Source organism: Fusarium flagelliforme (genome assembly GCF_020744385.1).
Source record: "Fusarium flagelliforme strain FIESC 12 MPI-CAGE-AA-0113 chromosome Unknown B0J16scaffold_6, whole genome shotgun sequence".
In the NCBI taxonomy this organism is placed as follows: domain Eukaryota; kingdom Fungi; phylum Ascomycota; class Sordariomycetes; order Hypocreales; family Nectriaceae; genus Fusarium; species Fusarium flagelliforme.
The window spans coordinates 2,142,475-2,156,809 of record NW_025763508.1 but is presented as its reverse complement, the minus strand read 5'-3'; the positions used below and the strand labels follow the sequence as shown (position 1 = coordinate 2,156,809).

General features: G+C 48.3%; 4 protein-coding genes across 4 annotated transcripts; 2 read left to right on the top strand and 2 right to left on the bottom strand.

The window, feature by feature from the left end:
• Positions 1–1,844: 1,844 nt before the first annotated feature.
• Positions 1,845–2,303, bottom strand: B0J16DRAFT_273092 (ribonuclease H-like domain-containing protein; the record flags this gene model as incomplete). The annotated part of the gene is made up of 1 exon (XM_046123624.1): positions 1,845–2,303. The coding sequence occupies one exon, from the start codon at positions 2,301–2,303 to the stop codon at positions 1,845–1,847; it is 459 nt and encodes a 152-aa protein (XP_045980275.1).
• Positions 2,304–3,906: 1,603 nt separating this feature from the next.
• On the bottom strand, positions 3,907–5,691 carry B0J16DRAFT_175513 (cytidine deaminase-like protein). Its single transcript, XM_046122494.1, has 2 exons — positions 5,100–5,691; positions 3,907–5,034 (listed from the first exon to the last, which is right to left on the bottom strand). The coding sequence occupies exons 1-2, from the start codon at positions 5,348–5,350 to the stop codon at positions 3,999–4,001; spliced, it is 1,287 nt and encodes a 428-aa protein (XP_045980274.1). The 5' UTR covers positions 5,351–5,691; the 3' UTR covers positions 3,907–3,998.
• Positions 5,692–9,194: 3,503 nt separating this feature from the next.
• Positions 9,195–10,328, top strand: B0J16DRAFT_323174 (uncharacterized protein; the record flags this gene model as incomplete). The annotated part of the gene is made up of 5 exons (XM_046125761.1): positions 9,195–9,369; positions 9,403–9,532; positions 9,734–9,761; positions 9,955–10,090; positions 10,174–10,328. The coding sequence occupies 5 exons, from the start codon at positions 9,195–9,197 to the stop codon at positions 10,326–10,328; spliced, it is 624 nt and encodes a 207-aa protein (XP_045980273.1).
• An 854-nt stretch (positions 10,329–11,182) lies between these two features.
• On the top strand, positions 11,183–13,993 carry B0J16DRAFT_175434 (6-phosphofructo-2-kinase 1). Its single transcript, XM_046122492.1, has 3 exons — positions 11,183–11,827; positions 11,956–12,790; positions 12,842–13,993. The coding sequence occupies exons 1-3, from the start codon at positions 11,499–11,501 to the stop codon at positions 13,712–13,714; spliced, it is 2,037 nt and encodes a 678-aa protein (XP_045980272.1). The 5' UTR covers positions 11,183–11,498; the 3' UTR covers positions 13,715–13,993.
• Positions 13,994–14,335: the final 342 nt, after the last annotated feature.

The following is a 14,335-nucleotide window of genomic DNA, read 5'->3' as shown; positions in this document are numbered from 1 at the left end:
TTACCTACCTATGCAAGATTGCGGCTGCATCTCTACCGATTAGGACAACTTAGATACCACAACCAACCTTCAAGAGGCGAAAAAAAGTGAGAGATAATGTAGTTCTGACTACCAACCAACCACACCGGAATTCTTGTTGCATATCTACAGCGACGTTCGGCTACGAGGATGCGACATCGGCTTCCTTTGTATCCGTATGTAAGATACCTATGTGGTGATGCTGCGGCTCCTAATCATGATCTGAGCAACTCCTCAGTAAGACACTAGGAAGATCATACCGAATATCGATAATTGTAAGACCTCAGATGCCATTGCGGTCCACCTATGGCGAAAACTTGACAAGAGAAAACAACGCAACTATCATCCTTGTCTTTCTCAATTGATTCGATTCTGCTGCAACGAGGCATTTCTCGAAATCACTCTGACATCACTCAAAAGCATGCTACTAACAACAATGGCTCATTATCCTTGCCTCAATTCGTTACAGTTCTTGTTACCGGGGCTACCTCTCTTTGCCTTTACTGCCTTGAGCCATTCATACATTAACTACTAAATAAATGTCTCTCGGGGTCCCCATACCGAGTCGATCCCTAATTCTAAAGCACAGTAGATTCATCTCAACGGCCCGATCTAAGTTAAGTAAGTACTCGGGCCGCTTCTAGTTGGATCTGGCTAGCAGTACAAATGGGGAAGTGTATGTGTTTGATCACTATTCAATCCCCTCCAATAACTACTCTCTCATATAACTGTTGTAAAGAGATCTCCATGGGGAACAAAATATCTCACTCATTGTCGTTCCGACTACTCTGCTCGGCAAATCGCAACACCAACACCAGCACCAGAACCAGAACACCACACAGCCATCACCAAACTTAGTACCGAGTTTATTTCCCTCCCATCCATGCAAGCCTGCAGAGCTACGCTTTCTCCCGAATGCAGACGCAAGCCACCTGGTACGATTTCTCCAACCTCCATATCCATGCACCATCAATCAGCATTTTGGACGTCTTGGTCATGACAGCCACACTCCACCAAGGGAGGTACAGTGTATTTCTCATTCCAGCATCTCGCTGCTATACTTCATGTAGTAAAGTCAAAGGGAGGGGCTTATGCGTCTCTCATAACGGTTTCTCTTCCAAGCGCCCGTTGTCCACCTCCATCACAGTCAAAGAACCCTACGACCCCCACGTCAGGGCGCAATCTGAGATCTACAGTACAGACAGTGCCTTGTCTTAACTTACAGTAGTAGTGTAGCATGTTTCCCAGTGCGCCGATCATGAACCGCTCGCTAGGTCCCGGCTACTCTTCCCGATAGACAGTCTCATGTTGTGCAGGTGCAAACGTTCCTGGCACCCAGTATCATGTTTTCCAAAGTGATAGGTCATGAAAGTTACCAAGCAAGGGCGCATACTCTGATCTGCAGTATATATGCATTATACTGTCCAGCCAGTATCTCGTCTAAGAGCGCCTCACAAATGTGTTCTTATCAGTGACCTTGATAGCCAAGAATCACGCCATCTCAGCTCAATAGGTAGCCACAAGAGGCTCCTCTGTTCGCACACGAGCTATTGCTCCAGTAACACAAGACGTGCATATGTTGGATAAGGAAATGAAAAAGACAGACAAAACACCATTCTAACAGGAGAAAGAAAAGGAGACCTAACATTCTCTCGACAACCCAAGCTATTTATGAATCCGTATTCTCCTTCCGACCCTTTGAACCTGCAAATCTCGAGTGCATTGAGCAGCATCGAGTACAAAAGTAATTTGCAAAGAAAGCCAAACCTCAACCTGTATCAACGCCTTGCTCGGAGAGCATCTGTCCGTGTATTCAATAACACAGCTTAATCAACTTTCGGCTTCTCAGCCCCTAGGTTAGCCAGCCGATCAGCTGCGATGTTACCTGGATCTGTGGCATGTCCCTTAACCCACTCGAACTCAGTTGCCGCTCCAGCAGCTTCCCTCTCTCTCTTTTTGGCCACTAAAGGGCGTATGATGTCTTGATTCATGACATCCTTCTTCGCGGCGTTTTTCCAGTTATTTTTCTCCCAATTTGCAACCCAATCTGTTGCACAGGCAATCGAATATTTGCTGTCGGTCAAGATCTTTATTCCTTGTGTCACAGGTACGAGCTCCATCGCCCGCAGCATCGCCAGTAGTTCAGCTCGTTGGTTCGTCTGGGGCGTGCCAGGGAGTCGCTCAGCGAGGTTACGCTCGTCGTCGGGACCAAAAAAGACACCAAGGCCGGCACGGGCGCCAGGCTTTCCGTTCCCCTGACTGCTGCCGTCGGTGTAGATTCTCATTAAGCTGTCGTTTGACTCGGTTGCAGATCGCGTGTGCTGAGGGCGCACAGTGTGTTCTGACTTGATCGGTGCCGCGACAGGTTCGATTGCGGCTCCTGTGTACTGCTTTGGCTGCTGCTGCATCTCTTGTTGTGCTGAACCGGACTTTAGCTTTGCGCTCTCTTTCTCAAGATGCTGGTGATAGAACGCGCCTGCCTGTTCCAACGTGTCAAAGCTCTCATACTTTGCCCCGGGAAAATCAACAATGGATGCCTGGGTCTCTGGCCATTTAAAGATGCCCTTCTTACGGCCCCTTGTCACAACGTGGTATTGCCCGGTATCGCCTTTGCCTTCCATGAAGTCCTGAGCCTCATCTTCCATATACTCCTTGGTGTCGTATCCCATGTAGTCGTTGGTTTGATATTCCATATAGCCATTGGCCTCATGTCCCCTATGAGCCCTGGGCCTACTCCTCTCATTACCCTGCTTCATAAAGTCCTTGGCATCTTGTTCATTTTTGAATGACTTGACTGCAGTGCATGTTAGTATTCCCTAGGCCACGTGTGTCTGTTCCTGTTTCTACTCACAAATTGGTTTCGAATACCCGTCTGTCTGTGCTTTGCAATCGTCCCAATTGTAGTAGATGCCAGGCTTTCTCCCTTCTCTGACTGCGTAGTACTTTCCATTCGACTTTGCCATTTTGGATGATGACCCCTCTCCAAACCCACCGCTGGGTGCGTTTCGTTTTCTGGCCATGTCGCTGGTTTCGTCGTCCAGCCAGTCTTCGTAATCGTCCGGATGAAAATCTTCGAATCGGTCACCTCTAAGAAAGTTGAAAATCAAGAGGTCAACAGGCTTTCTTTCATCGGTGCGCGGTAGCGAGGCGCTTATATGTCGACCGTGAAGGCTCAATGTATCAGTGGAGCTTGCGAACCTGCGAGCCGTCGCCGAAAATGTAGTAGTGAAAGCAGCAGGGCAGCAATGAGTGATAGAAAGAGTGTGTAAACGGCAGCGAGCTAGTCAAGCACTGCGCATCGTGAAAGGGAAGGCAAAGCAATAAGAGAGTCGCCCTTCAATAGCAAAACTGATGCTTGTTTGTCGAAGTTACTGGAAGCCCCACATCAACTGGCGCAATACGCAATACAAACAGAGGGCGGGAGTGAAGGGTCCAAGTTGACTAGGGGATCCAAAACTTAGTAATATCGAGTAGACCACTAAAGAGGGTCCAAATCCATTAAGCAGGGTCAGGGTCTGTTTCATTGCAACAATCAATCGATGTATCATTCATTCGGTAGAAACTAGTGTCAACAAGAAGGAATCAATTGATACAATATTATGTTTTTTCAACGCAGATAGGATGATACAATGGGTACCACGTCCAATTCCGTCCAATGCTATCTCGTCCATTCCCAAGTACCTCTTACAAGACCATGGCCAATGTCTGCGAATCGACTTCTCACCTGGGATATAAAGGACTATCTAAACCCTTTGATTGTTTTCCAGCCAACGAACCAGCTGCGAGTAAGTCCATAAAACGTACCGTAACAGGCAATTGTCGATAAAAATGTCGCCGGCCTCAATTAATGCTGTGCTTAGCCAGTGTTGTGTAGCGCATAATATTTTGTCATTGCTCTGTGGGAGCTTCGTTGTCGCTGCAGCTTCGCGTGTATAGCAACGGAGCCGATGAGTCTCACATCGACCTCGGGGGTGGTAATCCTAAACATGAGTGATGGGATCAAGAGGAGGCAAGTTGGGTACGCCGTCGCGTTCCCATTCCCAAGCCATCAAGCTCCAGTTGAGCTCTCGTCTCCAGAAGAGTCCCAATCCTCTTCCACCCCCATCTGGACGATCATCTGAGCTCAATCCTCCACTGCGAGGCATGTGCGTAGCAAAGACAGCCTTGCCCATTCGAGAATGGAGTATGCCCATAGAGCATGATACGCAGGGCTCATGGGTAACATAAAGCTCAAGCCCGTGGCAGAGATAGCCGTCCCTGTTCGGGTGCTCCTGTTCAAAGCATTTCTTCTCGATTTCAAGGAGTGGTTTATCCTGGAAGGCGTCATACTCGAGATTGGGTGGGTTGAAAGGGAGCCCAGCAGCTCGCCTTTCATGTCGGACTAGTTTCTGAGCCACCATGCTGATAGCACGGACAACGCAGTGTGTCATAGGGTTGCTGGTACCCTCCAACAGGCCGCACTCCTGGTGCCAGCGAGCGTCTCCTGCAACCCCGACAAGTTCGACTTTTCCGCCATCTCTCTGGACGATTACAGCTCCGATGGCTTCGCCGATCCCGGTTTCTTTAGCTTGTAAAGCAACACGATGGGCTAGTGCCATCCAGACGGAGCTGTCGTCCTTGATATCTTCAGTTCCCCGGGCTACTATACTAGGGTGCGGTCCCAAGGGGTTGTTCTTCCGATACACAGTAGGCCAAAACTGAGAAGACCACATAGCTGCTTGTACTTGGGATGTTGGCGCAAGCAGGGGGATGGGGATCTTTTCGATAAAGAGCTCATTCTCGTCGCACTCAATGATAGACAGAACCTCGGTGAGCTCCTCAAGTGTGAAGTCTTTGACTTCTCCGATGATGATGTAAATCCAAGTGGATTTTGCCGTATGGATTTGACGGCCCACAGCGCTATCGTTCATGAACTGAGTCTTGAGGTGGGCAGGCAGATCGCCAGGCTTAGAACATCTTCGCAGATGAGGTAGGGGATTAGCGCTATTATCATCTGGTCGCATGTTACGCAAAGCCCTATGCAGTTGTCAGTAAACAGCGATGCTTCAACGGACTGCAGTCATATTTTGGAGGTAGCGTACGTGATGACATCGTTAGCCTGCTTGGTAGGTGCCCGTGTGATGTATGCATGAGTGATCGTGTGGTCTTGCCGGACCTCTTGCGTTGTCTTTAGTGGTATCAGGACACCACGCCGAATATGCTTCTCCTTGAAATCATCGATCAAGGGGTTCGACACGATCTCAGAAGGACCGCGGTGCTCAGGCTTGGCTGGCAAAGCCGCCTCGACCGGATCAGGGGTGAGGGAAACCTCGGGAGGCAGTTCGTTAGACATTCCGTCTGGAGTACAGGCGATTATTAGCCTCGAATACGACCTACAGATGAAGGTCAGCCAGAGATGATAGCGTATCCTGAACTTCAGTAGGGCGTACTGGGTGCAATGCGTTTGCCTTTACGAGGATGGGAAGTAGCGCGCCAAGCTGATTTGATGCGGTGCCGTGGTAGAGGATAGCTGAATTTCCAAGATGAGTCGCCTTGTTGAGAAGAGAGAGTTGAGGATGGTGTGTTTGGATATGATGAAAACAAGACGACCGTTGCTATGGGAAGACTTAGGTCGAGAGGGGAAGAAACCGGAAGGTGCAGACTTGGGATGAATTTAGGCAAGAGCAGACCACGCTTCGGCTTGCTTTCAGTCCCTCTTTCTACCTTTGATGTCTCTGTTAACAATCGTTTTTTTATCATGGTGGTGGACTTTTTTTGAGGAATGCGCTTACTCTTTTTCTTAGGCCCCTTAGGAAAGAAGGCTTCAAGGATAAAAGATAAAGGGATCAATCAGGCACGGAAGGGAGTAAGAATAAAGGATTTGGCAATCGAAGAGAGTCTTAATAAATCCCTTTGTGAGGCTTTCGTGCTTTGAGGTGAATGATGCTGCAGTTTACTCCAGCAGTGCCAACTTCTGGCAAGGAGCTGTCAGTGGAAAACCTCTGCGATAGCGCCCAGCAGCAGGCGGTCTCTTCGATACTTTTTCTAATTTTCCGATCTCGGCCAGTGCACCGGCTCTGCCTTAACCTCAAGCTGTGAATGAATGAGCTTTTCGCTTCTACTTTCCAGATTGTTCAACTCTTCACTGCGTTGGCAGGATCTTCAAAAGGCCTGCTACAAACAGAGCCTTTTTGCGATCGCGAGCAGTTTTGATAGAGCTCTGACAGCTAAAAATTGGTTGAAATTACAGGATACATCAACATCGAGTTTTCTGCACCCGAATGTATTGTCCACTTGGATTTTGTCTTCTCAAAATCTTGTATTCCCTTCAAGTCGTTAGCAATGAAGTTGACGATAAGTTCTGCCAGCAGTGGATCAATCTGTGGCGGGGACCTGCATGTGTGGCTGTGCACTACTGAGCCACTGGACCTATAAGTTAGATACCCTATATGTGTATCGAGTTTTACCGCCATGGTGCAAGACACAATGAAAGCGCAACAACGCATATTGGGCATGAATGAATATCCAGTGACTTGCCTTTTGATATTGGGCACTGAATTCAAGGTTTTAGCAGCCAAGCCGTTCAGAAATCACGATAATCATCCCACAAGGGCTGCATGTTAAGTATAACATGACAATAATCATGAGCTTTGACATTCGACATTCGACATCTCTATAAGTTGTCAGCAATCATATGAATATCAGATACAATCTCAAAACCAAGTTCCAACCCTGTGGTACCAGGCAAACACGTCACTTTCCGATCCCTTTATCTCACACCCAAATGCTGTGCCATCACCAAGCAACTTGTCCGGTCTGGATGAAATCCTAGCCTAACAATCAAGTTGAACGTCGACTATTGTGGGGTAATAGTGGCTATTGTTTGGCATGTGAAGGGCTGCCGGCCGTCTCTACAGATAGGATTGGTAGTAATTGAAGGTAACCAAAAGAATATAGCAGCCGGTTGCTTGCATAACCTTGGTAGGCGGTGCCTGGATTGCTCACAACGTATGGAGTACAGATTACCGCTTCGTTGTGAGTGCCCTACAGCGCAACATGCTGTACGGATAGCAGAATAAGTGATTCGGGGGCAGCTGAAGAGATCAACTTGGTACTCTATGCCCTCAAGCGACATCACCTGAAGAATAAATCATGATCTTCATTCGTGGCACCATGTTCTTTGGCAATGCTGGGTAGGCCTCAAGAAGCAGCAAAGATACACGATCGTATCGTGAGCATGCCGTAGTCGCAAGAAGCAAGACATGGTTTCAAAAGCCGGAGAATATTGTCATTGTTGGGGTCAAGCATAAAGATACATATTTGCTATAGGGTATCGTGCAACGGTAGTTGTGTCCACGCATTGCTGACCATGGCTCACCGAGAAATGGGATATGAAAGCCACGCTTATGGGCTCACTATGGCTGACAGTAGACAGACAACTCAACTCAACAGGAGAAACATTAACAAACATCTGTGGCCTATCGGGACCATCCCCGCTTGGCCTGTGCTGTGCCCTCTTTCTTAGACAATCGATAAAGCTGGGGACAGGCAGGAGGTCTCATTGCTTCAGCTGTCATGGTCCAGGGCCGTGGTTTGAGGGAGATGAATCAATCAATACAACCAAGCAGAGGCAGCCATCAGAGCCACAATCGTGTAATGACCGTATGATTGATAAGAGTCACATATTGATTCGTGTCAAGCTAGGAGCGGACAGGTACCTGGAGATTGTTTATTTTCTATGATGAACAAGGCTTGCTCGGATGTTAACTCAAGGCCAGACAGCGCACGGGAACCCCATGGACGAATTCAAGGCGCTTGAGCGCCCACGGGGTAGGCCTGATTCGCGCTGGAGTGAAAAGGGATGGCATTGAATGCGAGATGACTGTCGCATTATCTGGTCTCACGGACGACGAGACGAGAGGACACGAGCAAGGAGGTAAAACTGTAACAGTAACAGTAAGGGTAAGTGTAAACGCAGCGCAAAAAGTAAGTCCAATAAGGGTGACAGTGACCTTTCTCAGCCGCCAATCTCACACCTGCACAGGGTAAAGCGAAGCGCCTCGTCTTGTGCCTCGTCTCTTCCACTGTAATTCTTACACATATCATGAGGGTAATTTCTGGTGTCTGTATCAACAACAGCCTGTGCAAGAGATAACGGTGGGGGTAAAAGCCAAGTCCCCCTCACTCTTATGCAATGCATCTGCAAGTGCAAGTGCGTTTTTCGATATTGCTCATCACTTGTTGGTAGTAGTTAATTACTGTAGTAGGTATTATTTCCCCGCGGCGAGATCGGAGAAAGCTAAGCGATGACTCCTTTTTTGGGGTTCGCGGTGAGAGGAGCAAGCATCCTTGCAGTCTTGTACCTTGTTTGAGAGCTTCCATTGCTGGAGAAGAAGGTCTTGGTGCACTTGTTAGCGCGATGTTTCTTTGAGGAGACCTCCAACTCCATAGAGCTTGACTCGATGTGGTGTTAAGGACGGCATAGACTAGACGACCGACCCTAGCATTGCTTGGCTGCGAACAGAACACCACCGGACTGAGCACAGTTTATTTTTTGGAGAGACAGAAATTTAAGCTTGAAAATCACAATCTCGCCATGCGAAGATAACTCAACAAAATCTGAGACATCTGCTTAGTTTATCACAATGTGAATATCAAGCTTATCAGATTTATCGTCAATGCGAAATTATAGATGGACAGAAATGGAGCAGCGAAAATAAGGAAACAGGCACTCTAGTGCCGTGTTGGCAATAAGACGAAACCATACAGTACCAGGTGGTGAGGGCGTCAAAATAAAGTAGCCTGAGTGCTCGTGTAAGCCAACATAAGATGACTAGAATTATTTCGTCTCTTATGCTTAGGTACAGCCAGCGGCACGTATCCCATCGCTGATTCCCAATGTCCATGTGTTCCACCAATACCAGTGAAGGGTTGTCATCCAAGAGGTCGGTTGACGCCTCATGTCATGTGTTGGAACTTTGTATGGTACACGTATTGTAATGCAAACAAAGGGCGATGAAGATCAATTCCCCAGCTCTTATCCCTTATGTTTCTCAACAGCCTCAGCGAAGACTTTCGGTGAGTTTAGGATTCACAATCTGACTTGGGTATTTTGAGCTTGGGGGACCCTAGTAAGGGACTTGGGCGCCACCGTTCCAGGTTACAACATAAGAGACTCTACCTATACAAAGCCAAAAATGCTTGGCAAAAGGGAATTTGGGGGCTTGCGGCAAAGCATCTTGACTGGAATCTTAGGCCAGAGTCAGACAGAGTCACAGTCAGCCACAGCACCCAAAAATGGTCACGGAGTAGCGAATCCGAACATGTTGAAACTCGGTTTCCAGGTTTTCCTCAAAGGGGAGAATCCGATGGGTGCGCTGTAAAGAGGATCTAACAATCATGCAGCATCTCCCGGACATGAAATACCGCCAGATGTCGTAGATTTGAGTAACATGGACGCGCAAGGCTATGACATTCATACCTCTGTGTGTAGATCAGAGGAAATGTCTAATGTAATCGGAGGCCCAGCTGAACGGTACATCTGGCCATGGATCCTCGGGACCCGGGACATTACATGTGCCATGAACCAGCCCATATTGTTGAGAATGAGACTATACTCATGGAACGTGCATTCATATGCCATCCATGGATGTCGCCTAAAAGGGGCATGATAGATACAGAGAACAAAGCAGCCCGAGTAAAGGAGTAGGTTCAGGCCTGCAGTACCTGAATGTAGGCACATGCACACTGTACTGTACAATGATGTAAGTATTGTAAGTCGGTGCAAACCAGGCCGAGAGCGAGGCAGCGCCACCTGAAGGGCGACGAGTCTCACGAGCCATTGATGATTGACCTTGGGGCCAGCAGACACACACCTGGATGTGTACAGTACCTTATCTGACCTTTCACCTTGCCGACAATACAGTTTGATACATAGTTAGTTATGCATTTCTGCAGCCTTCAAGGTTTCTGCGGCGGCCATTTACTCGGGGCTCCTGGGTTGTGTTTGTTAATAAACCGCCCGGACCCAGCGAACTGGGCTCACATCACCTCACATCGTCTTGTTACTCTCCTGATATCCAACGAACCCCCCGTCAGTTGTAGGAGCAACGATATATCGAGGCCACTGAACAAGCCAAGTATAATTGTCGCGCGCTCTCACTTTTCGATCTGCAGCAAGACCCTCTGATGAGCACAGCCTAACTCAGAGTGACGTATCGCAAGCAGACCAAAACCAGCGAAAAGACAGGAAAAAGAGGACTGCGCCAAGATTTTATGAAGCAACAAGCCTCAAGCTTAGATCAGAAGACGAGGCAGACAACGCAACATAACACAAAGACACGACAAGACAAGAGAAAAAGAAGCATTACAGTACAGTTCAGTAGGGCAAGGGCTTGGACAGATCACAGATCCTCTCACTCTCAACAGATCCCCAAAAAAGGAAAGATCTTTATCAACCTAGACCTCAACTTCATTTCAACTTTTTACCAGGGCCTGGCCCAGGCTCTCGTCTCCTCTCTTTCTAACTTTTTTTTTCTCACTTACAAAAACATCCTCCAGCCCAGTCTAGTCATTTTCCCGCGGGAAGCTAAGAACTGTGTGCTGTGCAGACTGCAGAGTGCAGACAAACCTACGCCACTACCGCAGCTTTTTAGGGTCCTGCATCTACTCCACTCTGCCACCTACAGCGCTCGAGTACCAGTACTGTACCAGTACTGTACCAGTACTGTACCAGTGCTAGACGCGGCACGGCACCACCGAAGAGTCAAGAGTCTGCACTGGGATTGGTCTCTTCATTTTCAGTCGCTGGACGGACTCAACTCACCTCCGGTCAGGACGGGACCTGGACAGGACCTGGACGAACTCTGACAGAATAACGCCACCCATCCTTACCTCACCTCACCTTTCCATTCTGAAAGGGACCCCCTCCACTCCCTAAATCCAAAAGAAACGCACGCCAAAGCCCACTGAGGACCCCCCCTGTGGACCATTGCGCCGGGCCTTGTCAGGGCGACTTTTACTCTTCATTGGCTGTAAGAGTCAGAAAGTCCGATTTAGAGGAGCTTAGTCTCACTCTTTACTCGATGCCTTCAGCGATTGCGGTGACCCCTGCTGGTACGTACCGAGATTCCTTGTCCTTGATTCTTACAGCTCATGTCCATCCTTCCAACATTTACTACGTATTTGCCCTACCTTCCTTCTGTTTCTGTCCTGTTGGGTTCTTTATATTAGCCATTCAACTCCTTCCTTGTTGCTATTCTTTCTCCTCATCCAAAGTTTCAATCTCCAAAAGATCTTCAATATTTATTGCTACCTTGGCAAAGAAAGGCTCCTTCAATCAGAGTCAAACTTTGCTTCATACCTTTTCGTCTTATACTTGAGACAGACCCCTTGACCTACCTACTATATATACTCTGCGCGATAGCATCTACAACCTTACTCATACAAACAAAGACGCAGGTCGCCGACAATCAAAATCCACAGGACTTCTCAAATCTGTGATGCAGAACCTTCTCGGAGCCTCACCACCTTCTCCAGCGCTGCCAGCGCGAAACTCTGCAGCTCCAACATCCTCAAATTCTCTCCCACCTACATCGAATCCTAGCTCGAATCCGACACCAAACCCAACTTCAGACCCTTCTTCGCATCCGAACAATCCGAATAACTACGCAGTCCTTCCTCCTCCCCCAGACGGTGACCATGATCATCTTCCTCCACCAGCAAACGCACCTTCTTCTTTGGCTGTGGCCCTCCGATCGCTAAACGATTTGACCGAAACCCCCACCTATGCGCGAAGTGTCACCTCGACAGCGCCGAGCTCGCCACGCATGTAAGTGCCGTCATTTTTTTCACCACTCCTCCACAGTTGGGGTCGCGAACCACAAATCCGCCAAGTTCGGCCCTTTTAGCACTGGCGATCCCGCTTTTTGAGAATCCTCAATTGACGTATGGAAATAGTCCCCCATTGCGACAAAATTCGGGTGGTCACACACCAAGAGTACGACCTCATGCTACCACGCTCAACATCCCGGGCATGACCCGGTCAAGAGTCTCGCCCGATGGAAAGATTTCTTCTCGCGATGTCGCCGCTAAGCTTGTTATTGTCATGGTTGGTCTGCCAGCTCGTGGAAAGTCGTACATTACCAAGAAGCTTCAAAGATATCTTTCTTGGCAACAGCATGATTCTCGCATCTTCAATGTTGGAAACAGAAGACGTACAGCCGCTGGGCGCAGAGTTTCTGTTCACCCCAAGCTGCAAGCTGAGCAGGAGCACATGGACCCCCCGGTACATGCCGCCTCTATTCTACTAAATGGCAACCCTGCACCTTTCGGCCCCGATTCATCAGAGCCGGAGAAGCTTGATCTTAACGATGCTTCTCAGTCTGAGGTGGACCAGTCCGCCACATTCTTCGATCCCAAGAACCAAACTGCCGCTGCCATGCGAGAGCAGTGTGCCATGGACACTTTAGACGAACTACTGGATTATCTGCTTGACCAGGGAGGCGCTGTCGGCATTCTCGACGCCACAAACAGCACCATCGAGCGCAGAATGAACATTGCTAAGCGTGTTAAGCAAAGGGAGCCTAAGCTGGGTATTCTTTTCATCGAGAGTATCTGCCAAGATCCCAACCTTCTCGAAGCAAACATGCGCTTGAAGCTGTCCGGTCCCGACTATCGTGACAAGGATCCCCAGAAGTCATTGGAAGACTTCAAGAAGCGAGTCGCCGCCTACGAGAGCGCATATGTTCCTTTGGGCGAGTATGAGGAGAAGAATGACTTGCAATACATCCAGGTTTGTAGAATCCTCCTAATACTGACAAGACTTGTACTAATCAATGCGTAGATGGTTGACGTAGGACGAAAGCTTATCCAGCATCGACTGAAGGGCTTCCTTAGCAGCGGAATCAGCACTTACCTTGCCAGCTTCAACCTCGCCCCTCGACAGATTTGGATTACTCGACATGGCCAGAGTGTAGACAACGAGATTGGAAGACTGGGCGGAAACTCGGCTCTCACTGAGCGCGGTCATTGCTACGGCCAAGCTCTCCACAACTTCATCACTTACCAACGTAAGCAATGGTGTATGGAACAGAAGAGCAAGAAGGCTCAGGCCTCTTTCCCCCCTATTCCAGGCGACAACACACCTCCCTACCCTGAGCTGAACCGAGAAATCGAGGACAAGAACTTCTGTGTCTGGACTTCGATGCTTGACCGCAGCGTGGAGACAGCTGAGTACTTTGAGGCCGACGACGACTATGATGTCAAGAACTGGGAAATGCTCAACGAAATGAACTCAGGCCAGTTTGAGGGTTGGACTTATGCTGAGATTGCAAAGAAGGAGCCTGAGGAGTTTGCGAAGCGAGCGCACGACAAGCTCAACTACATCTATCCTGGAGTCGGTGGCGAAGGCTATCTCCAGGTTGTTAGCCGTCTGCGAGACATGGTTCGAGAAGTTGAGCGTATCGAGGATCATCTTCTCATCATTGGACATCGCTCTGTTTGTCGAGTCTTGATGGCTTATTTCATGGATTTGTCCCTGGCGGACATCACAGACATGGATATTCCTCTAGGCATGCTCTACTCCATTGAGCCCAAGCCTTATGGCCTTGATTTCCATGCCTACCGATATAACGAGGATCAGGGCTGGTTCGAGGAGTTGCCCAACTACAGGCCTCAAAAGACTGCTCGCAACAGTATCATCAAGCCTCAACATTAGGCATATTTACTCACTTGACGGCAACAATCAATATGTACAACATTTTACTCGGAGTTTGACGGCTCGGCATTTCTTCAAGATTTTATTTCCCACGGCGTTTAGCGGGGCATGGTATTTCACGATTCACGCGTATAAAGAGGGATTATTCGCATTATCAGTGGAACGGAATGGCATACATAAAGACGAAGGAAAGGAAGGCGTTTTCCGTTCGGTTGAAAATCGATATGCCTTCGATGGCGCGACACAATTCTTGGTATCGATTCTTTGTTTTTGGCGTTTCTCGGCGATCTTATTTTGATGATTGAGACTATGGATTTGAGCGGTTCTGGTGTCAGAGTACTGTACCTGCTTTTATCAGGAAGGCGGTGCACTCGATCAGTGGTGTTATGTGTTGTGTTTTATCCCTATTGTCTTTTTACCGCAGGCGATAAAGGAATGATCAGAGGATGTTAGATATGATTGGTGTGTGATGGATAGATACACAGCACAACGCTCACGCCAACGAAAGGATGCCAGTCATGAGCAGTTATAGTTTGAGTGATTATTCGAAGAGGATCTCAACTGTCTAGATTCATAGTTATAAGAAATTCACATTTCTTTATAATATTCACGAAGCGTTTT